The sequence below is a fragment of the Anguilla anguilla genome, chromosome 1 (genome assembly GCF_013347855.1).
Source record: "Anguilla anguilla isolate fAngAng1 chromosome 1, fAngAng1.pri, whole genome shotgun sequence".
Taxonomy (NCBI): Eukaryota; Metazoa; Chordata; class Actinopteri; order Anguilliformes; family Anguillidae; genus Anguilla; species Anguilla anguilla.
The window spans coordinates 9,320,384-9,343,051 of record NC_049201.1 but is presented as its reverse complement, the minus strand read 5'-3'; the positions used below and the strand labels follow the sequence as shown (position 1 = coordinate 9,343,051).

The window sequence follows — 22,668 nt, the reverse complement described above, 5'->3', positions numbered from 1 at the left end:
GCAGTAGCAAATGATCCTGCTCTGACTGTTTGACAGCTTAGATAGAAGTAATTAGGCAACATAGTGGACACATTTTCCCCTTGTGTGTTTGCTAAGTGTAAATACTATATTGATATGGTTGCATGGTATTCCTTTGAATCTGAGTGTAATGAAACGGTGCGACTGGGCAGTTGGCTAGCTTTTGCTAGACTGTAACAGTGGGATATCCTTCCAGAAAATGAGGATAATTGATCACTTCCCATGACAAAGAAAAGTTCTGGAGAGCAAATCTGATCTCAGTGTCTCCAGGTGACCCTTGACAACAACATGATGACGACATAACCACCTGACTTTCTGTTCACTCAACAGCACCATATACATTTGTGTCAATATATTAGTCCTTAGTGAAATGGCACACAGCATTTGTAGTTTATTAAACTTACAGAATATGCAAACTGGACAGATGTGGTTACCATAATAGCAAGGTCTCTTTCAGGTAGCACACTCAGGATGCATATGAATGCATCAGCAATGCATTTGTGGTTACTGTGGGTAAGAATATTGGCAAATATTTGGCAAATGCATATATAGCCTAATTTGTGAGAAGTGTTTCCTATAATGTGATGTTTAATAATGAATTACTCCTAAAAATAAATCAGAATATTGCTGAAATTATCTGAGGTGCAGATGCTGAGTTATAATGATTTTACCGCCTGCACAGCTGCCACTACCAGAAATGCCTATTCTCTAATAAGCTTCACACTGAAAGAAAAACAGGGCTTGGCTTTGTCAATTTTTCATGCAATTATTATTGATATCACCACAAACATTCAGAGCACTGAGCACAACACACTTTACTTGCTAGCAATTTTATACAAATGTTAAAAAGAGAGCCAGTATCGGAAGAAAACAAAATCACTGCCAGTTTTTTATATATTTTTTCAGCATTGTTAAAGATGTATATTGGTAAAGAATGTCACATCTTTCAACTTTTGAACTTTTTTTGTCATTAAAAAACATTTTTGCTAAACTATTATAATTATAAGAAAAACAGTTATCATAGTCAAATAATTAATCACATAACAGAAAGCTTTCTAAATGATATAGCCAAACCAATCAAACTTAAAAATAAACTCAACATTTAAAAATCATTCCAATAAAAATGCTATCTCCAGCCGTAAGCTCAACCTGCAAAACCGTGATTTTGGTTGCCATTACACCATCCACCTTAACATTTGTATTTTTCAAAAGAACCACAAAGTTTTTTTTTTTGTTTTCTTTTAGTTTTTTTGTGTGTGTATTTTTTAATTTTTTTATTTTGTTTTTACAACTCTACACCAGTCAGCGTGGGCTGCTACACTACACACCTCGAGGACTCTCTAGATCTCCTGTCAGTCACGCTTCTGGTCCCTCTTCATCCCCCTTGTGCGTCTCCACAAGGTTCCTTTTAAAACATGCAACGCCTTGTAGCCACCTGACTGAAATTTACGTGTTACTCGTTGGTTTTTAATTGCCCTCATTGCGAGCATTCGAGAAAGGCGATTGCCGTGCCCCAGCTAGAAAATTCTACATGTCGAGTGTCCACATCCCGGCCCCCCCACGGACCGTTTCAGAAACCCCTGGCCCCCCTCCCCCCCCCCTCGTTTACAGAATGGCGCAGAAGAACTTTTTCTCCCTGAAGGGGTTTTCGGAGGCCGGGACGGGGGACAGGAGGGGGTCCTCTTTGGCGTGCGCTTCGCAGTACGACATCAAGTCGGCCGCCGCCTTCGACACCTGGAGCAGAAACAAGGAGGAGAACCACGGTGTGAAACGGAAGATGCCCAACGCACTTCAAGCCCTCCCAGTTTGCCTTAGCACAGAGTAGGTCAGAATAATTGTCGCTGTGTGAACTGGACCTAATGTGTTCATGGCTATGAATAACTGAACAAAATGAGCACTGTATCTTATCGGACCTGTGTTTTGTAGTTGTCCCAATGACCTTTGGTATGCACTTACTGTATGTCGCTTTGGATGAAAGCATCTGCCAAATGAATGCAATGTAAAGCCAGCTAAAATAAAAGAGACCTAAATTGGTGCTCAACAGCCAGCACAGTCAAACTGTAGAGAAGGACTCCTTCTCGGGGACTAGCCCAGAATAAGGAATGCTGGAGCACGTTAAACTCAGAGCAAGAGGAGGAACATTCTATGAATTTATTCCAGAGATTTTTCTTTTTTCCCCTTTCTCCCCATGGTGGCACTGTGCTTCTCGAGTTATAGTCCCTGGCACTTTAACAAAATGCAACCTTCTAAATTTACTTTCTAGTCCAGAAAACTTTATAATCACGTTAGGCTTAATGTTTGGTTGCACTGATGTCACTGGCAAAGTTTGACTCTTGTTTCTATGTCCAGGTCTTGAAGTGTTTAGTAAAATCAACTTAAAGCAAATCTTCTTTGATATAATTATACCAGTATAACTGGCCTGACAACTGACAAAAACCAATCCCTGTTCATTGAATAAATAAACTAAAAGTGTCACGCGAGAGTAACTTCTCAGAGGAAATGTATCATATCGGTGTTGTATGAGTATAACTTGCAAAAACCTTTTCAGTTTTCTTTTGACAGTTATACAATTCTCGTGCACCTTTATTCTGTCAATGTTGGCCTCCATCTTGAGCTGTTCCACCAGTTTCCTGGCTTGGGCGATGCTGGCTGTGTTGTTGCTGGCCATGAGGCTTCTCTAGGCGCCTGGGCAGGCTGTCTGAGGGTAGAAGGAAACAACATATAGCAAACATTGCTGTGTGGCATGACACATTGACATATAAAGCACACTGGGAAGTGCTGCACACTGCAAACGCACATGTTAATGTCTCTGCGCTTGTGCAATAAAGCCAGTGACACAGTAACACAAAATGAGGGGGGGGGGGGAGGGGGCAGGGAAACGAAACATTCGTTCTGTAACGCTGCCAGCTTCTTTGTCTCGTTCTTGAACTTCCACCAAGAAAGTAATTCAGTTTCATACTTTCCACAGTGCGTGTATGCTCCAGTACACTCCTCAAACCTCAGCCGGCGATGGCGACTGCCAACAAAGCGTGCTTAGATAAGTGTGGTTGCCTTGCTTCTTGGCAACCGGAGGGAACACCACAAACCGTACCGTGTGTCCGCATCACCACTCCTCGCCTGGGCTGAAATACTGTTTTTTTTTTTTTTTTTTTGCGAGATTACTCTGTAATATTTAGTTGCGCTGAGCGAGGGGACGAGCAGGCGCGGTTCGTGGCTAACACCCGAAGAGAAGGCGTTTTCTCAGAATTTCACCTCCTCACCAGACCACCCTCATTACGCTCTGCATTATTCATTGAGCCACTTACCAGGCAGCCAGAGGAAATCAGTGCAAAGAAAGCAGATGTTGCATGCTGTTACATAGCTTTCACCACACACCCTCCATCCAAGATGTCTGTAGAGTACAGTGTCTGTGCAGAAAGCAGCCACATAGCACACAAATCTTTTCTCACCCATCCATCCATCCATTCATCCATTATGGCTGACCATACCTTAAAACTCTGTGTTGTGCCTCTGGGCTAGAGTACTCTCTTCTGGTCGGTTAGCAGAAGTGGACCTTTCTCTTCAGGAGGACCTTCACACCAGGAGGTTCCTATGTAAGGGAGGGGGAAAAAAAAAAAACAGATGGTTTCCATTTTCTTGTCATTAGAAATAACATTTTGATTCTGTCAGTCTGTGCTGAGATTTCCCAGCTCGCACGGGGAAGGAGGAGCAGGCTTTATATAAGATGGCTGCAGTTCCTGCAGATGACCACCAGGTGGAAACCAACACTTGTGACTGCCTGTGCTAATGTGGGGCAAAACTGGCCCAACACCAGTCCTCATTTCCGCTCTTAGTGGCCTGAAAGGGTTAACGTTGCTGTGTGTTCAGCAGACATGATGCTAAAAACTGGTAGTGGTGGGTCTGAAAATGTCACAAGCTGGGAAAAAAGGCAAGTTTATAGAAGTTTCAACTACTATGTAAAGCAGTAGAGTCAAATGGGAAATCACCTTTTGTTATTTTACATCCATGGTAAAATGCATCATACTGTAGGTCATTGTGGTCAATGAAAATAGAATTTCTTTGTGCAGACTCCATTCATGAGCCTAAAACTGGACATGTTCGGTCACTGAGTCGCAGCAGTCGCTGACACACTGGCCTATCCAACAAAAATAAAAAGAAACCATATGCCGTAGCGGTGGTTTCCTGTCAGAAAGGAAAAGGCATTAGGCTGAAAGAGACGTCCCCCTGTGAATAATCCCGGCAAGACCTCCCTCGTCGGCAGAGCCTGGGGTTCTGGCTTTATTATGAGTCATGGTGCGAAGACTGATCTCAGCGTGGAGCGGGAATATTAATATTGATGGATCCCGCCACACACCTGTTGTTATCGAGTGCTCAGAGGGATCACACAGCGAGCAGCTTGGGGCTTGTTTGCTGTGTCACAGCGGCCCTGTCAGGAGGTGCCCCCTGCTCCGCCTGACGTTCCCTTTGATTCTCTTCCTGCCGGCCTGTGTGGGGGTCCCGGGGGGGCGGGGGGCCGGTGGAGGGTGGGGGCCGGGTTGGGGGGGGGGGGGGTTGATCTGCCATCGATAGCCCATCTGCCCATGGGAGCCTCAGCATGCCTGTCAGTATTGATTAGCCGCACCTTGCCGCGGTCTCATTTCTGTTCATTTTCCCTTCTGGCTTTCTGCCCCCTCTGAATTTTCTTTCCCTAGTTTAATGCTACCCCACCCCATCACTCTCTCCTCTCTCTCTATCTTATAGTGCTCAGGCAGACCACCACTGCCTGTTCTGAATGAGAGTTCTGCCGCTGTCTGTTCAGTTAGAGTCGTTTCATCTTTGACCACCACCGTTTTTAATTATTTAGTTGATTTGCTTCCACCACTTAGGAGCAAGAGCCTGAGATCTCCATTCAGAGCTGGTAGAGAACGGAGCGTGTGCTGTGTTGTGGGGCTGAAATGTGCCTATTTGTTTTTAAAACACTTATTTCACACCATATAACCTCTCCCCAAATAGAATCTTTTTTTTAAATTAAGGGATCCAGCACGTTGAGTCCAAGGAACTATGAAATCTGAGTTTTACCAAGCTATTACAGGTAATAGTATTGAAGGTGAAGTTAATGTGGTTGCTGTGTTTTTTTTTAAGGTAGTTGCCCACAAGACTAATAAGGAATAGGTAACTGAATACTGAAGAAGATGAGATTCTGTATTTTGATGCAATATACAGGAAGCCATCGTATAATTTTAGCTGTTGACTTATGCACATCTGGTAACATGGCAACCATTTATTGTGAACGCACTGCTGTATTCACACAGAGCAACAGTAAGGCAACCACATAGAGAAATATCAAAAGCAAGCCATAAATACTGAAAGGAAATCACACAAGGAAAAAATAAATAACAGAGTGCTAATGAACAATCTTTGCGTCACCGTACTCAGAAGTGATAATGGAGGATATCGAAAATCACTACTGTACCCACACCAAGGAAAGCAAACACGGCTAGCCTACGCTGAGAAATGCTCAGAGGATCACAGCAATGAACGCTAATACAGCCACTCTGAGCATGATGTGGGACAGCCGTTCAAAGCATCCTTGGTCTCTGGGTGAACAGCAAAGTGCATTAAAGGAAAGATATTCCCTGCAGACATGCATACACACAGGAACAAACGGCCTAGAAATGGAACAAAAAATTAGCCTGTTAGACGGAAGGGGAGTCTGTTTGAAGTAAACATCGGCTCACACCACCCCCGCGCTCAAAAGCCTAAACCCTCAGTGGGCATTAGAACAGGTTCAGGAGTCAGAGTCAACAGCATTAATATGTCCCACTGACCAATGCCCCACCACTAACAGATGGGGGAAAAAATTAAAGTGTTCCAGATAACAGATAATCTCTCCGGATTGGCCTGGCTAATGCCATTAACCCGGCGACAGAACTGCAGGCATGATCAGAGAGCAGAGGACAGGAGAGCATGCAGGGCTCGGGGAGGTGTGCATGTGTGTGTGCATGTGTGTGTGAGAGAGAGCAAGAGAGAGTGTGAATGTGTGTGTGTGAGAGAGAGAGAGTGTGTGTGTGTATGAGAGAGAGAAAGAGACAGTGTGTGTCTGTGAGAGAGAGAGAGAGAGTGTGTATGTGGGTGTGTGAGAGATAGAGAGAGACAGACTAAGAGAGAGAGTGTGTGTGTGTGTGTATGTGAGTGTGTGAGAGAGAAAGAGAGAGAAAGTGCGTATGTGTGTATGCATGTGTGTGTGTGTGTGTGTGTGTGTGTGTGTGCATGTGTGTGTGAGAGAGAGAGTGCGTGTGTGAGAGAGAGAGAAAGAGACAGTGTGTGTCTGTGAGTGAGAGAGAAAAAAGAGAGTGTGTATGTGAGTGTGTGTGAGAAAAAGAGAGAGAGAGAGATAGAGAGAGAGAGAGAGAGCGAGAGACAGGTCCTCAGTAAAGCTGAGTGAGCTCCAGAGTGCTGAGGCGTCTGACTCGTATGTTTTATTTATTGATCGGGTCTCTCCCACAGGACTCCGCCTTGACACCCGCAAACGCTGTGGCTGTCAGCTGTACACTTTCCAGGCTCAGCAAGGACATACACATCCGCCTCTTCATATGGTCATAGTCTCTCTCTCGCTCTCTCTCTCTCTCTCTCACATCCGCCACTTCATATGGTCATGACCTCTCTCCCTATCTCTCTCACATCCACCACTTCATATGGTCATGACCTCTCTCTCTATCTCTCTCACATCCACCACTTCATATGGTCATGACCTCTCTCTCTATCTCTCTCACATCCACCACTTCATATGGTCATGACCTCTCTCTCTATCTCTCTCAAATCCGCCACATCATATGGTCATGACCTCTCTCTCTATCTCTGTCACATCCGCCACTTCATATGGTCATGACCTCTCTCTCTATCTCTCTCACATCCGCCACTTCATTTGGTCATGACCTCTCTCTCCATCTCTCTCACATCTACCACATCATATGGTCATGACCTCTCTCTCTATCTCTGTCACATCCGCCACTTCATATGGTCATGACCTCTTTCTCTCGCTCTCTCTCTTTCACACACATCTGCCACTTCATAAGGTCATGACGTCTCTCTCTCTCTCTCTCTCTCTCACCGTCTCTCTTTCTTGCTCTCCCTCGTTCTCTTGCTCACGCTCATTCAGCACTTCACATAGTCGTTCTCTTCGTCTCTCTCAAATTAACATAGGTATGTGCTCACACAAATATGTGTACACGTACAAACAGAACATGCATACAATACAGGCTAAAAGTATTAGGCCACCTGTGGTTTATAAAATGAACTTTAGGTAGAGAAGAATTCAGTTAATGCAGTTTTGTCTTTCAATCATGTGCAGCAGATTGGGCTACAGCCACTGTATGAAATGTGTTATATAAATAAAGATTGATTGATTGATTGATTGATTGATTTATTGATTGATTAATGTATGCACATTTATTAAATAACAAACCAAAGTATAAACAATTCATATTGACAATAGCACAAAAGGATGGGTTTTACTAAAATAATCTCAAACATGACTTTCCTCAAAATGGTCTCCTTTGGCTTTAATGACAATAAAACATACTATTAGAAGTCTGTCTAATCATTTTGCAAAGTGGGAGGGAGGAGAGGGAGACCGAAATCTTATCTACTAAGATTTATCTTCGTATCTACCTTAATTTTGTAAAACCACATGTAGCCTAATACCATTGACCTGTAGTGTAAGTAAAATATGCACTCATGTTGCAAGAAATATGGCAAAGGTGTTAGGCTTTGAAGTGCAGAGCCAAGTAAACATACTGTGGCAAGAAGTTTATGCCCAGTGAGAAATTGCAAAGAAGCTTAAGATTTCCAGGAGCAGTGTTCAGTACACACTCAGAAGGGTCCAGCTGATGGGCAGTAATGTTAATAGGAGAAGACCAGAAAGAAGAAGGATAACATCAGAGGCAGAAGACAAATATCTTGTGGTGTCTTGCAAAAGAAACCACCATAAAAATGCACTACAACTAGATGCAACTAGAAAGAAACCAGTTTTCCTGACCACAGGGAAAGGGAAACTATAATCTGTTTGCCTAAAAGGATGTGTATTTGCAAAAATACACCCCTCCACGGGTGACCAAATACTTTTGGCAGGTACTTTATATATATATGAATGCATGCACACATGCACACACATGTATGTATGAATATATGTATACAGGTGTGTGTACATGTGTCTCCACAAAAGCCTGTGAAATTCAGAAATTTTCAGTGAGAGACTGTAAGTACCATTACTTGGGTACAACATTTAGTTCATAAAACCATAAATGAAAAGTGTTATAAGACAGACAAACCCTGAATCCTGTTCCAGCTTCTCTGTACAGGCCGAGTCCTGTTCCAGTTTCTATATACAGACCCTGATCCTGTTCCAGCTTTTACAGACAGACCCTGAGTCCTGTTCTAGCTTCTATAGACAGACCTCCTAGTCCTGTTCCAGCTCCTATAGACAGACCCTGAGTCATGTTCTAGCTCCTATAAACAGACCTTGAGTCCAATTCCAGCTCCTATAGACAGACCTTGAGTCCAATTCCAGCTCCTATAGACAGACCCCAAGTCCTGTTCCAGCTCCTATAGACAGACCCTGACTCCTGTTCCAGCTCCTATAGACCGACCCATCCAGCTGCTATTTTGAGATGTAAATATTGCTGAGGGGCTCATGAAGGAGGTGCCACTAATGAACTGACAGCCCGATTTGAAGGGCTCTGGTGCACTCTGGGGAGAGGTGCCCTGGGGGTGGCAGAGAGGGGTCTCCTGTCAGTATTTTTAGTCCCGTAGAATTTCACAGTGCCCTAGAGGCTTGGCCTTGCTATCCGTCAAAGCCTGGCAGGCTCTCCCGGGGATGGTGACAATTGGAGTGAGCGTAAATGTACCTGGGTGAAAAACAAGCATGGTACTTCATGTACTGCTGAGTGCATAAAGTGGGGTCCAGAAAATAGTGGCAAGGTATTACTGGATCAATATATAATAAAGTTTAATAAGGAATATAAATGTGCGCGCATCACACGTGATGCGCCCTCATGGTTCTCAACAGCAAGAGATTTTTATACAGCAGAAATAACTACCGGGTTGATCGACTGTTGTGTTCCACAAGTTTACTGGTTAATCTTGTAAACCTAATCTAGTGTAAAAAAAAAGGCCTTCCATCAAATCACCATGGAACAGGCTTGTTTAGTTAAAGCATGTTTGTGGACATATGTTTTTAATTTCCTACATGGATAACCCGAATTAATGAAGGCAACTTTAACCACATTAAGCTACAGCACCTTGTTCTTCTTTGTCTTAAATGAATTGAACAGACTGCTTCTAATGAACTCTCTGTTTATTAACATGTTAACAGCCTGGGTACCCATGTAGTGCTCCTTTCATGATTTCCCTGTATGAAAGTGCTGTTCTTCTGTGGCTCTAAGCAGTGTAGGTTTGCCTAGGAGAACAGGGGGCGTTTGGTGGTTGAATTAATAATGTAATGTTTGCAGCTGTCGTTCACTGCTGTCCCTGAGACTCCTCTAGTCCTCCAGTTCCCTGTCCTTGCAGGAGGACACAGGGGGCTGCACCGTGTAGCCCCTCCTCCTGTTAGCTGTGACACTGGAGTGGAGGGTGAGACCGGTAGCACCCCGGCCTATGGGCCTTTAATGTTTGGGATTCCAGGGACGCTTAACCCAGAGAGAGAGAGAGAGAGAGAGAGAGAGAGAGAGAGAGAGAGAGAGAGAGAGAGAAAACTGTCGCTTACAGGAAAAAAAGACTTACCTTTGAAGCTAAGTTTGAAGATGTGTGAGATTTTGTCAGGTTTAGCATTTGTAAGCTGCAATACCGCGTGTAATGAACATAATACAGAACATTACTTTTTAAACGTTTTGAACGACGTTGGTGCAAATCACGGTCGTCCAGGATTACTGTGTCAGCTGCAGCAGTTTGCGCCGTTCAAGCATATGTGACTGGTGAATCTCATAATTCCTAATGATTCCCATCTGTACGTTTGGTCCCAGTTAGCTCCTGCCCATCCCCAGCCTGCACATTTTTCCAGGGGCTTTGTGTGGGAAAAGGGCGGCTGCTCTCTCTCCCTCTTTCTCGCTCTCTCCTGCTTTCAGTTCCTCTCTTTTTTTCTCTAGCCTGTGGCAGGTGCAGCACCAGATTACCCCCGGGCTGCTGATTTGGATTCTTCACTGTATGGGTCCCCTGGGGATCGTGGTGTGGACGGGCTTTCACAGCATTCCCAAAGGTGACAGACTGTGAAGCTCCACTGATTTTTTGCCTTGGAAAAAAAGCAGGAGCCTGGAGTGTGTGCCATATGTGCGCCCTTTCCAAAAATCTGTCACAGAGGAGCTACAGGAAGAAGCGTGCACAGCTCTTCCGTGCACAACCCTCCCGTGCACAGCTCTTCTGTGCACAACCCTCCCGTGCACAACCCTGCTGGGCACAACTCTCACGTGCACAACTGACCCGTGTACAACCCTCCCGTGCACAGCTTTCCCGTGCACAAGTCTCCCGTGCACAACTCTTCCATGCACAATCCTCAATGCAAAGAAACTGACTAATGCTCTGACATCAACGGAAGAAACACGTAATCACCCGATAGTTCTATTTTTATAAACACAAAGTGTCACCCATTAGGGAGGTTTTAAAATAGCACATAAAGCTGAAGAAAATCAAACGGGAAGCTGTAATGCATGTCTACCAGGAAGAAATACTGGCAAATTAAAAAAAAAATACAAAACCACCAGGGCTCTTTGGTCTCCGAGTCTCTGATTGATAACGCGTGTGTGTCCGGGGGTGTGCTATCTCCCACGGCGCCCAATTTGAGCTTTTAAAACATTAAAGAGATAGGCTAATTGTTTGCCCAGGTCGTAAGAGCCACCTGCCCAGAGGCTATTACCTGTAATTACCAGACAACTATTTGTGTAGCAGGAAATGAGTGTGGGAAACGCATCAGAAGAGGTCCCCTGGCTCTACAAGGGCCGAACCGTTACACAAGGTCCCAGTGTCACAACCTCGCCGTCGCGGTCAGAGTTAAAACGTCAGGGGGTGCAACTCAATGAAAGTAGGCCGACAATCACACATTGGACAAAGCTCTTAACTGATCCTTTGGAAAGAAGAAGAAGAAGAAGAAGAAGGAGAAGAAAAAAAACACCCTTAATTAGGCCACGCTATTATTTAGTTTTTACCTCTCGGGGGAGGTGTTGAAAGTGGTTATAATATTACAAACCTATTGTTAGGTTATTGTGACTATTTGAGGTTTCTGGATTGAAAGCAGTACAGTAAAGTAGGAAAGTAGGACTTTGTTATTACGTGAAGAGATAACGTAGGGCTAAGTAGAAACTGCCGTTTTTTCAAAATAAAATCGCAAACTTCGATAAAGTTTGAAGGTTATGATAAGAAAAGAAGGCGCACAATAAAGTAGGAGCGTGTATTTTTCAGACAAATTTGGGCCTGGTTCCACAAGGGTTTTGAACTGAGAATGCAGTTATTGCTTTGGCAAATTACTTTTGGCAATTCAGTGGATATGGAAGCAAATTCTTTCAGTGGATAGTGCCCCTTTTTTAGAAAGATGTCTTAGTCAAATGTTGTGGCTACAGCATGGTAATTGACACATATCTTTGTGGCACAGACGTTAACTGTATTCATGTTGCTCTGTCACTGCCGTCAGCTTCTCTTCAGAAATGTTGAGAAAGTCAGGCTAATCTCACAGAGCCATATTTGGTGCTCTGTACCCCTACATCAATCGGCTTTAAACAAATTTTGCTTCAAATTTGAACAAAACTGACGACTGAGAGAAGAGAGGGGAAATTATTTCTTTGTTTTACATGAACAGTAAAACCTTTTGTTTTTTCCTGGTGCACGTGCAGAGTGGTTCATATCACTGAACACGGAAACACCCGAGGTTAAAATTAAACCCTGACATACATTGTAGTCACACATGTGCACTTATGCGCAGAATGCATGCACGTGTGCACACATGCATGAAAAAGCACACACAGATGCTCACATCCGGTCTGTTTATCGTTGATGCCCACTAACACATTGCACACACACTCACATACAGTTGTAATAAGGACACAATATAATACACGCAAACACAGGTGAGCGTGTGCCAAAACGCACACACTGTCAAATGGACACAGCGATACACAAACGTACAAACTTGCACACACACCGATTGGAGCATATGCACACTAGGGCACACGCACGCACGCACGCACGCACGCACGCACACACAAGCACACTGCAGCCACTGATCTCTCTGTTCACCTTGTCTCTGCTGACTTCTCCGCCTTGGCCTTCAGCTGCAGGTTCAGTCAGCACTTTCTCTGCTTGGGGTCTTCTGTGGAGAGAGAGAGAGAGAGAGAGAGAAAGCAGAGCGTTCTGAACCAGGCTCCCAGCTTCAGTCAAAATGTAGCACAGCAGCCTGGCAAGCCCTGCTTGTATTTGCAGATGTGGCAGCCATGCGTGTGGAGCTACACACTGGCAGGGCTTACTCAGAGCCCGGGGAAAATCCCGCTTTGTCCCCCGTCAAACAACCCAGAGCCGAAAACGGTGCTTTATGGAGAGCCAATCAGGGATGACAACAAGCCAGAGAACGGCAACCAGCCATACAAGAGCTGAATTCTAACACTTTCTTATATTTTCGAAGTGAAACAAAGTGGCAAGTTTGAACTATTTTAAAAGGAAACAGACGCAAGCGTGATTTTTTTTCCTGTTGTTGTCGTCACCGTCGTTTCGCACATTAGCATTGCAGCGATCTCCGGCCTTAATGAACCGACAGCTCGTTTCCCAACGAAAGCTCCGGAGTGTCGGCACCTCGCGTTCGCCCCCCGACCGATCCATTTTTCATGCATCTGTGATTTTGCCTTTGCTGCCGCTGACAAATGGGCCAATTACTCTGCAAGACCAGGTTTGCAATGGAAGGGAATTCCAGAGCCATAAATCCTCGCTCCACAACTTCGCCGGCAATAGATACCCTGCCAGACTACAGCAGTGCAATTCCCCCTACATGACTTGCTAACCAGCGCAGAGCTGCGACGCTGCTGCAATAGGCCGAAGCTAGTAGCTGATTGATTCCAGAATGGTAAGAAACACTGATTCACCGTGATACAATGTTACAGAAACAATTGCGCAACCGCATTCCATCTGCGTTCAGTATTCTTAAATGGTTAGTCACTTCCGGCACACCCGGAGTCGGCTCAACCCGGTAAGTAACATAAGCAGCTACTTAGGTCCCGCGACCACCAGGGGGCCCCCTAATTATTCCAAAACATGAATATATATATATATATATATATATATATATATATATATATATATATATATATATATATAATTCATAATATATAATTTATAATGATTTAATAATCAAATCCTGCTCAGGGCCACTCCAAGGCTAAGGCCTGCACTGGGAACACCACCTTAAAAGTTTAATTCGGCCATCCAAAACAACAAAAAAAAACAACAAACTGCAACCTTAAAAGTTTATTTCCTGTTTCCCCCTGCCCAGCGATCCAGAAACAGCATCTCCACCCTTAGTTAGCTGACCCGTGACACTCCCAAGAGCTGAGGCGCCAGCCACGCCTAGTTTGTGTTTTTAGAGGCTGAACAGCTCTCTGTGCTCCACGCGGCTCCCCCCCCCCTGGACCGGGGACGGCGGGCGGTGAGGGGTACGGCCCGGCCTGGACTCAGGGGTCGCAGTGGGGTCGTAATTCGCCTGGGGAAACGGAACACGCAACTGAGCTGGAGGTGCTGAGCAGGCAGTGCACTGAGCTATTCAACATATTTGTCCAGTCCCAACTGATCCATCCACCCATTTCTCTCTATTGCAATCTCAGGAAATAGAGCAAAAAACCATTCTCTCTCTTTCTCTCTCTCTCTCTCTCTCTCTCCCTGTGTGTCTCTCTCTCCCCCTCTCCCTTCCTGTCTCTCTCTCTCTCTCTGTCCCTCTCCCTCCCTGTCTTTCTCTCTCTCCCTGTCTCTCTCTCTTTCTCTCCCACCCTCTCTTTCTCTCTCTATGTAAAAGCATATGCAAGTAAGTTTATAATGTTTCGTCTGCTCTCCTGTCTCATTCTTCAGCAACATATATCTGCACTACGTGCAAAGGTAGAACAGAACAGCGCAGTAGCCTACAGTCCACAGTGGCAGTTATGATCTTTAATCGAAAGTACTGCCATTTTCACACAATTTAGCAAACCATTACTAGCAAGCAAATCTCTCTTCAAATACATGTGAACGTGCCTCAACTCAATGTGTACCCTTTCAATGTGCTAATTGTCGTTGATTAAAATCTACAGACATTGGCCGGGCATTTTTAAAGATTGCTCCCGGCAGATAATTCGTAAGAGCCATGCAGTCCTGGCGAGCCCCTGGTCCTCTCCACTGATAGAGGGTAGGGGGATGGCACTGTGGGCTTGGCGGGACAAAGGAGGCGATTGGAGACAGTCGTTAATGCTGTGCACCCGCTCACACACACAAGGGCCTCTCAGAGCTGAGAGAGCTCCATTCTGTAGCCTCATTCAGGGCTCCCAGCGTCCCCTGTCCTGACTGTGACATCACAGAATGCACCTCACTGTCATTGCACAGAGCGGCTCATGCTGCCCCTGCACGCTGGAGCGTGCGCTTCACACGCACAGTGAGTGTGTGTGTGTGTGTGTGTGGAGTGTATGGAGCGTGTGTGTGTCGAGCATGTTAGTATGTGCATGAGTGCAGTGTGGATTTATGTGCGCACATGAGCGCATGTGTGTGTGTGTTTGTGTGTGTTTGAGAGTGTGTATGCACTTGTGTGGGTGTATGTGCATAGGAGAGCATGTGTGTATGTGTGTGTGTGTGTGCATGGTGGATTTATTTGTGTGTATGTGTGTGTGTGTGTGTAAGAACCCAAGTGAGTTTGCAGTGGGGTCCCGTCCCTCCTTGTGTGTGCGCCCCTCCCCCCGGGTGCGACCCTTCCTGGCAGACTTTTACAGGTTAATAATTCATTCTCCATGGGCCAGATGGTGGAACGGGGGTTTGGTCTTTAATTACTGCACTCTAATTTCACACCTTGGGCAGTGCCAAGCAGAGACCAGCCGATCCCCAGGCCTCGCTAATGCCTCCCAGCAGGCCTTTTTATTAAAAAAAATCAAACCTTTCTCGTCATTCAACGAGTTCTGTGTGTGTGTGTGTGTGTGTGAGGTGTGTGTGTGCATGTGTGTGTATGCATGTGTGTGTGTACGTGTGTATGTGTGTGCGTGTGTGTGTGCGAGTGTGTGTGAGGTGTGTGTGTGTGTGTGTGTGTGTGTGTACGTGTGTATGTGTGTGTGTGTGTACGTGTGTACGTGTGTGCGAGTGTGCGTGTAAGTGTGTGTATATGTGTGTGTGTGTACGTGCGTACGTGTGTGCGTGTGTGTGTGTGTGCGAGTGTGCGTGTACGTGTGTGTGTGTATATGTGTGTGTGTGTACGTGCGTACGTGCGTACGTGTGTGCGTGTGTGTGTGTGTGCGAGTGTGCATGTGTGTGTGTGTGTGTGTGTGTGTGTCTGCGCTGTAAGTGTGACTGTCGGAGCGAGATGTTCTGCTCGTGAAGGAACGGCACCTTGGCGTGTGTGTGGGCTGCTCGCAGTGCTCGGAGTTTTGTGCGTGGGCGTGAGCAAGATCGTCACTCTCGGCTACCCAGCATGCAATTCCCTGCTGGATTCATCCTGAGTCTGCCAGGCGAGGTCCGTCCTGTGGCTCTTAATCACTCCCCAAAGTGGTTGACACTCGACCGAAAAGGGGACTCCCGGTCCCGTTTGGAGAAAGCCTCGTCGGGAACAACAAGCCTTTCGGGCGGGTGAAACGGCTGCTCCGGAGGGGGGCGACGCGGGACCCAAACGAGACAGCGCGGCCCGTCTGAGGACGGGTAAATCATTGATTCATTAGCGCTCTGAGGTGGATGAGCGGCCCAGAGCTCTTTTATCATCACTGAACACCTGTTCCTGAGCGCGGACGGGGCAGCAGAAGGGTGGGTGCACTGGGGAGAATTAAACCACACGGGAATACACACAGATAAACACACACATATGCATACACACACACACACACACACACACACACACACACGCACATACATACACACACACACGCACACCCACACGCACACACACACACACTCACACATACACACATACTTACACACACGCACACAATGATGAACTCACACAAAGATATACACACACACACACACACACACTCACACACACATACATACACACACACACGCACACCCACACGCACACACACACACACTCACACATACACACATACTTACACACACGCACACAATGATGAACTCACACAAAGATATACACACACACTCACACACACATACGCATACACGTACACACACTCACACACACATACGCACACACACTTCCAAATCCTATGCTTTTGATTGTAATTTCAACATACCAGAATCCCTCTCCTCTAGGTCTCTCTTCTATTTCATGTACAGTATGTGTGTGTGTGTGTGTGTGTGTGTGTGTATCTTTGTGTGAGTTCATCATTGTGTGGGTGTGTTTGTATGGTATGAGAACAGATAGTCTGCCCTTACATTTGCATGTATTGAATGCTCTCTTGTTCTTCTTTGATGTGTGTAAGCACACAGGTACATAAACATGTGTTATCAGCACGGAATATAATGTGAAACAAGGCCCCTGTTTATTTGACCAACTATTTTTGGGACGTGCTGCCTCTTTGCCATTTGCAAGAGGTGGAAATGTTAGTCACATATCAGCACATTTGCACAAAGATGCATACATTCTTCCCTCACAAACAGGTGACAGAGTACAACCCTGGCATCAGAATCAGTCTCTCCTCCCTGTTCCACAGTCTGTCCCAGGTGGCTGTGAAATCTCTGAATCCTTTGAAGAGTAGGTTTTTGGAATGTTTTTTTTTTCTTTCAAAACTCTAATTCAGTGTTCCAGAACTGCATTGATTACATTTACCAGTAGTGATTGTTACATCAGCATTAGAATGTTCAGTTAAGAACATTCTATTCACATATTTGTGATCTTGCACATTAAATTTAAGTCGGCAACTGAAGATGGGAGAGGGTCATGCTCCTCCTGGACTGGCCGAGATTCAATAAACCAGGTCATAACTGCAGCAGGGGAGAGGGAGAGCTGTTCTCTGCCAGTCACCGCCAAAGGGTGCTCACTTTTCTCTCTTTCTCTTTGTTCATCTCTCTCTTTTCTGTTTCTCTCTCTCTCTTTCTCTCCCTGCGTCTCTCTCCGGCCCGCCTCTATGCCCTGCTGTTATCGCAAACATGAGGAACTCCTTGCTTAAGGCACAAATTCCTATTCTGCGACTATCACAAGTTCACTCACAAGAAAGCAGTGTGATCAAAATTTAGGAAATAAATCCCGCCCCAGATATATAACTTCACTGCAAAAAAAAAACAAAAAACCCAAAAAAAATCTGAGCTGCGAATACTGCCAACATAAGTATCTGTAACCTTTTGAATTGTGTGATTTGGGTGCTAGTCCAGCTACGTGGCAGCAGATTGATCCCAAAATGTGTACTAAATAAAAACAGGGATTCAAATGAGCTGAGACACCGGTGTTGGGGGTGTTTCTCATGCACAGTGAGGATCCACACCCAATGAGAGGAAGGGACTTAGAGCCCCACACCACCGTCCTCATCCCCCCATGCCCCCCCACCCCCCCGCCCCCCCACCACTCACATCAATAATGCCACTCCCTGCCAATGGCAAGGAGGGCCGAAAAGCAGTTCCGGCATCGACCGAACAGCTTCCCCCCTCGACCCCCTAATGAGGCACCCCAAATGATGGAGGGGGGGGGGGGGGGGCGGGAAATGGCAGGACCGCCCGGGAGAGGATGCAGCAGCGGGGTGGTGGTCCGGACCCTCGCTGTGAGGAGGATGGTGCTCAGGCCGGGGGGGGGGGGCGGGCGGGGCTAGAGAGGGAGGGGTCACGGGGGGGGGGGGGGGGCGGGGGGGGCAGGTCACCGGTTGGCCGTGAGCGATCTAGCGCCTCGTTTCTCAAGCGGGCGGACTGACGCGGGGTCGCCCGAGGGCCGCCCCCCCGGCCCCGGCTCGCCAATGAACTCGTCGCTCAACTCACAGATGAGAGGCGTGTAAACCCCATAGGGCTCTTCAATCAAACCCGCCTGTTTGCCTTTGCACTCACATTCATCTCGTTAACCTCACTGTGTGCTTCACTTCCAGCGTGTACGTATGCTAATTTCTACAGTTCTTTACTGTATATGAGAAGGGCGTGTTTGATTGCGCAAGTGTTTGCGTTACTGTTACTCAGTTCCGTGACCCCATATGATTCTCTTTTCGTCATGCGATTCTTTTCACAGGGTGAGCTTAAGTGCAAGAAACCGATCATTCTGAGCATCCTATACAGGCAAGTTCAGTGACAATCGTTTCTTTGTCCCGGCGTGACGCTCGCAGATATATGACGACGTGACATCCCTAAGACTGCAAAATGATGTCAGATACTTGCGGCATGACTAGGAGGGTCACTGTACATCTGTCAGGCAATTTAAAAAAAATAAAGGAACCGTACGTCTCTCAGCTGAAACCACTGAAAGTTGATTCAGTTTCATAGCAGTTTTGTGAAAGCTAAATGTGAATGGCATTCATTCAAGGAAGACATATAGAAAACAAAGTGACTGAGAGGTGTTTCAAAATCGTTGCTGCTTCACACAGCGAGCTCTTATCCACTTTTCTGCAACTGAAAAATGTCGACTTGTGAGCTGAGAGACGTGCTTTCGTCACCTTTGATGAACATGCATGGATGATGCAATTAGCATCAGATACCATCAAAACATTCAGCACACTCTGCTGCTCACCACCTCCTGTTTCAGAGGAAGTAAGCAGGATCTACGGCTGTCCAAAATACAGGGCAGCAAACAATGTTTCCTGCAAAATTAACAACTCTGCCAAGAATAACACAGCCAGTTCAAGTACGTTCAAAGTAATGTAAACACGCAGGGGAAATCTTGATTAAGCTCAAATATTTCCTTATAGAAACTAACAGTCGTTGTTTAGGTGTAGGGTTGAGAGACGGTGTTATCATCATTGTAAAAAAAATGAATAGATGAAACATCCAATAGACATGCACACAGATTGTTGCTAGGCGGAAAAAAGTCTGGGTTCTACATGCCAGAGGACAGTTGGTCGGTTCCTCAAATTGAAATCTTGGCAAAGATCCTTCAGTTGAATCCCTAAACAAGAGACCTAAGATAAACCAGATGCATGAAGTGATTACGCAGCATGTAGAAGTCACAGCCAGTTAAAAGCGCCTCAAATATGAGAAATATGAATTCTTTTATCATTATTGATCAAATGAATCCAAGCCATGCCCCTTGCTGCCACGGAACTCCTCTTTCATTCAAGTAAAAACACTCCTCCATTGAAATCCACTCATATAGCATCCAGGCACCCAACCCTAACCCCAACCAGAGATCTTCACAAAGACAATCCTCAGTGGGACAGGGCACAGCGCTGTACAGTAAGCGCTTAGGGTCCACTAAACTCTTCTCCAGTTGGAGTCTGGCTCTTGGTGAAATAGTTTCGGTGGCACCTGTCAGTCCTGTATTTGTGTATCTGTGTTTACAGTTTTAGCCCAAGGTTGTTTCCTCTCTTTCAGGGCACTCATTAGTTTCCTGGGCCTTTCCTTTAAGCCTTCGATTCTTTGTGTGTCTCTCTCTCGACAAACAAAAGAGGAACGAAAGCCCCGTTGCTTAAGACCAAACCCCCCCGGCTTCACCGGAGGGCAAAATTTAATTTTGGGAGTGGAAAAATAATAAAAAGATATATTACCTGCTAGCCACTGTACAGCCACTCTCTCCTTCACACATACAGGCAGACACATGCACATACACAGGTACATTTACGTGCAATTACAAAGTCAAGAAACACACACACACACACACAAAAAATAGAAACACACACACGCACATGCCCACACACATACACACAAAACACACACATGCACATGCACACACACACACACACACACACACACATGCCACACAGATACACAAACAGACACAGGCACATACACTTATGGACACAGAGTGCATGCTCTCTCTATCTCTCTCTCTCTCACACACACACACACACACACACAAATACACACACAACAACAACAACAAAACATACAGATACACAGACAGACACAGGCACATACACATATGGAAACACGGAGTGCATGCACTCTCTCTCTCTCATACATGCAACAATACACACAGATAGACATACAGACACAGGCACATACACTACGGACACGCAGATGTACTCACACACACTACCACACACACACACACACAGAGGGAGCACTTGCACCTAGTCTGCTGACACGCTGAGCTGTGTAGCGGCAGAGTTGGTGACGTTCGGCAGGGGACGTGTGGCTCCAGCTCAGGCCCCGCCAGCCGCGCGGTCGCCGGCGGGTTCTGCGAATAACCGCGCACCCCTGTCCGTGTCGCCGGAGCAGGCCGGCGGGCAACGCCGCTGTTACGTAACACCCATGCCGGGGTCGCCGTGTTCCTTTTTCTCTCCTTTTTTTTAGGCCACGGTGGGATCTCGATTTGTTTTTTTATGAAAGAATACGTGGTTACGTAAGGCCGGATCACAATGAGAGCGCGGTACGTGAATAAGGAGCCGCAAACATGGACGAGGCAGGAGCCAGCGAAAATGCACCCCTGAATAATGTATACACACAGAGCGTGCACACGAATCTGAGCACAGGCACACATGCAAAACACACACACACACACACACACACACACACACATACACACACACACACACACACACACAACATATCAAGCATTTCAGGCCTTTCTAGCTTTACTGTAAATGACACGGGACTCTATCTCTTGGAGGATCTGAAAACCCAGGGATTCCTGGGAAATCCTCTCGCGTTTACATCCCCCACCCCCGTTTCATTCTTTATGTCTTTCCCAGCCTCTCCCCACCCCTCCTCGTCCCTCCGTTCAGAGACGGCCATTCCCGGAAAAACAGACGGGCGCTGTTAATTCCTCACGCTCCAAATTACAGCAACCCCCTTCCCCACTACGGAGAGAGAGAGAGAGAGAGAGAGAGGGAGAGAGCACAATCCATTCTCTCTGCTCTGCTCTGTGCTGCACACTGGCTGAGCTGCCTGCCAGCGTTGTCGCTGGATTTCATCTCGCCCTCTCATGTGTTAGCATGGAGCCCTGGCTACAGCACACACGCTCCAGCCCTGCTCTGGCCCAGGATTCATTTTCTATTCTGTAGCCCGCTAAACGCTAATTCTCATCGACATGCAAACTCTATCTATCTGTGGACCTGCAGCTGAAGCAGAACACCAGATCCCCAAAAGGGGGGTGGGGGGAATACACATATTCACACCCTGCCGAATGTAAACCAAACCAAACACACATGTACGGAGAATGAGAAAACACACACTCGTATACGAGTGCACACACACACACACACACTCACACACACACACACTCACACACTTCCCGTGCAGGAGGATAGAGCATTCGGTTCAGGACAAGAAGGGAATTCCACATTTTGCATCAGTCAATGGCCACAGCATCATTCCGCCCATGAAACGACAGCAGCCGAACTGATGACTGTACAAAAAAAAAAACCCTGACTCCGAAACACTCCTCTTTCGATTCTGCTTTTTTTTTTCTTTTTTGTATTTTAGAAAAAAAACATGTACGTACGAACGCTAGGTAGAAGAAGAATGTTTGAAATATGTGCCTTACCTCTCCTGGGTGTGCGCCTAGTGCAGTTCCTAGTGAGAGCCCCGGCCCGACGGAGTATCCACACGCTCTGAACGAGATGACACACACACACACACACACACACACTCATGCGCGCGCGTGCTCGATGAGACGCTGCCTCCCTCCTGCTCTCCTCTGGCTGACAGCCGCCTCGCTGCTACGCTCAGTCTCCACCCAGCAGCCAACAGCGCTCCGAGTACAGCCAGCCACTGAGAGCCCACTTCCTCCTCCCCCCCTCCCCCTCTCTCTCTCTACTCTCTCTCTCACTCTCTCCTCTCCCCTCTCTCTCTCCTCTCCCCACTCTCACTCTCTCTCTCGCCCCTCTCTCTCCCTCTCTCCCTCTCTCTCTCTACTCTCTCTCTCACTCTCTCCTCTCCCCTCTCTCTCTCTCGCTCTCTCTACTCTCTCTCACTCTCTCCTCTCCCCTCTCTCTCTCTCTCTCTCTCTCTCTCTCTCTCTCTCTCTCTCTCTCTCTTTCTCCTCTCTCTCTCTCTCTCTCCTGTCAGCGTGGCCTCCCAGCCCTGGTCTGTGGAGGAAGAGCCTCGCCTCGCCTTACACGCACGTCACCTCCATTCCCCGACCGCTCCTCAAAACCAAATATTTCAGCCAATGAAAAAATGCCAAAGTCAGAGACTTTGCTGCTCCGGGTCCCAGTTCGGGGGGGGGGGGGGGCTCCCTCCGTGTGTTTTAATACAATCTTTTTTTTTTTTGGCTGCCTTTTGTCGACACCCCCCTTCAGAGTCTCCTAAAGCCTCTCTCTCCAGGCAGGGTTGACTTCCTTTTCTTCTCCGGGATGATGGATTTGCCTGACGATCGGATCGCGGCGCTCCTGCGCTGAACTGGTCATTTATCTCCGAGGCGAGGCCGCCCTGCCCCCAGCGAGTCGGGTTGGG

The 22,668-nt window shown here is 46.6% G+C and overlaps 1 protein-coding gene across 2 annotated transcripts; it reads right to left on the bottom strand.

Moving 5' to 3' along the window:
• Nucleotides 1–768: 768 nt before the first annotated feature.
• On the bottom strand, nucleotides 769–22,005 carry LOC118224674 (guanine nucleotide-binding protein G(I)/G(S)/G(O) subunit gamma-2). Of its 2 annotated transcripts, none has more exons than XM_035412290.1 (5): nucleotides 21,758–22,005; nucleotides 12,277–12,349; nucleotides 3,507–3,607; nucleotides 2,600–2,716; nucleotides 769–1,752 (listed from the first exon to the last, which is right to left on the bottom strand). In XM_035412290.1, the coding sequence occupies exons 4-5, from the start codon at nucleotides 2,684–2,686 to the stop codon at nucleotides 1,624–1,626; spliced, it is 216 nt and encodes a 71-aa protein (XP_035268181.1). In that variant the 5' UTR covers nucleotides 2,687–2,716; nucleotides 3,507–3,607; nucleotides 12,277–12,349; nucleotides 21,758–22,005; the 3' UTR covers nucleotides 769–1,623. The 2 variants fall into 2 exon arrangements, with proteins under 2 accessions (XP_035268181.1, XP_035268189.1); XM_035412298.1 differs by having other exon boundaries at nucleotides 12,277–12,346.
• Nucleotides 22,006–22,668: the final 663 nt, after the last annotated feature.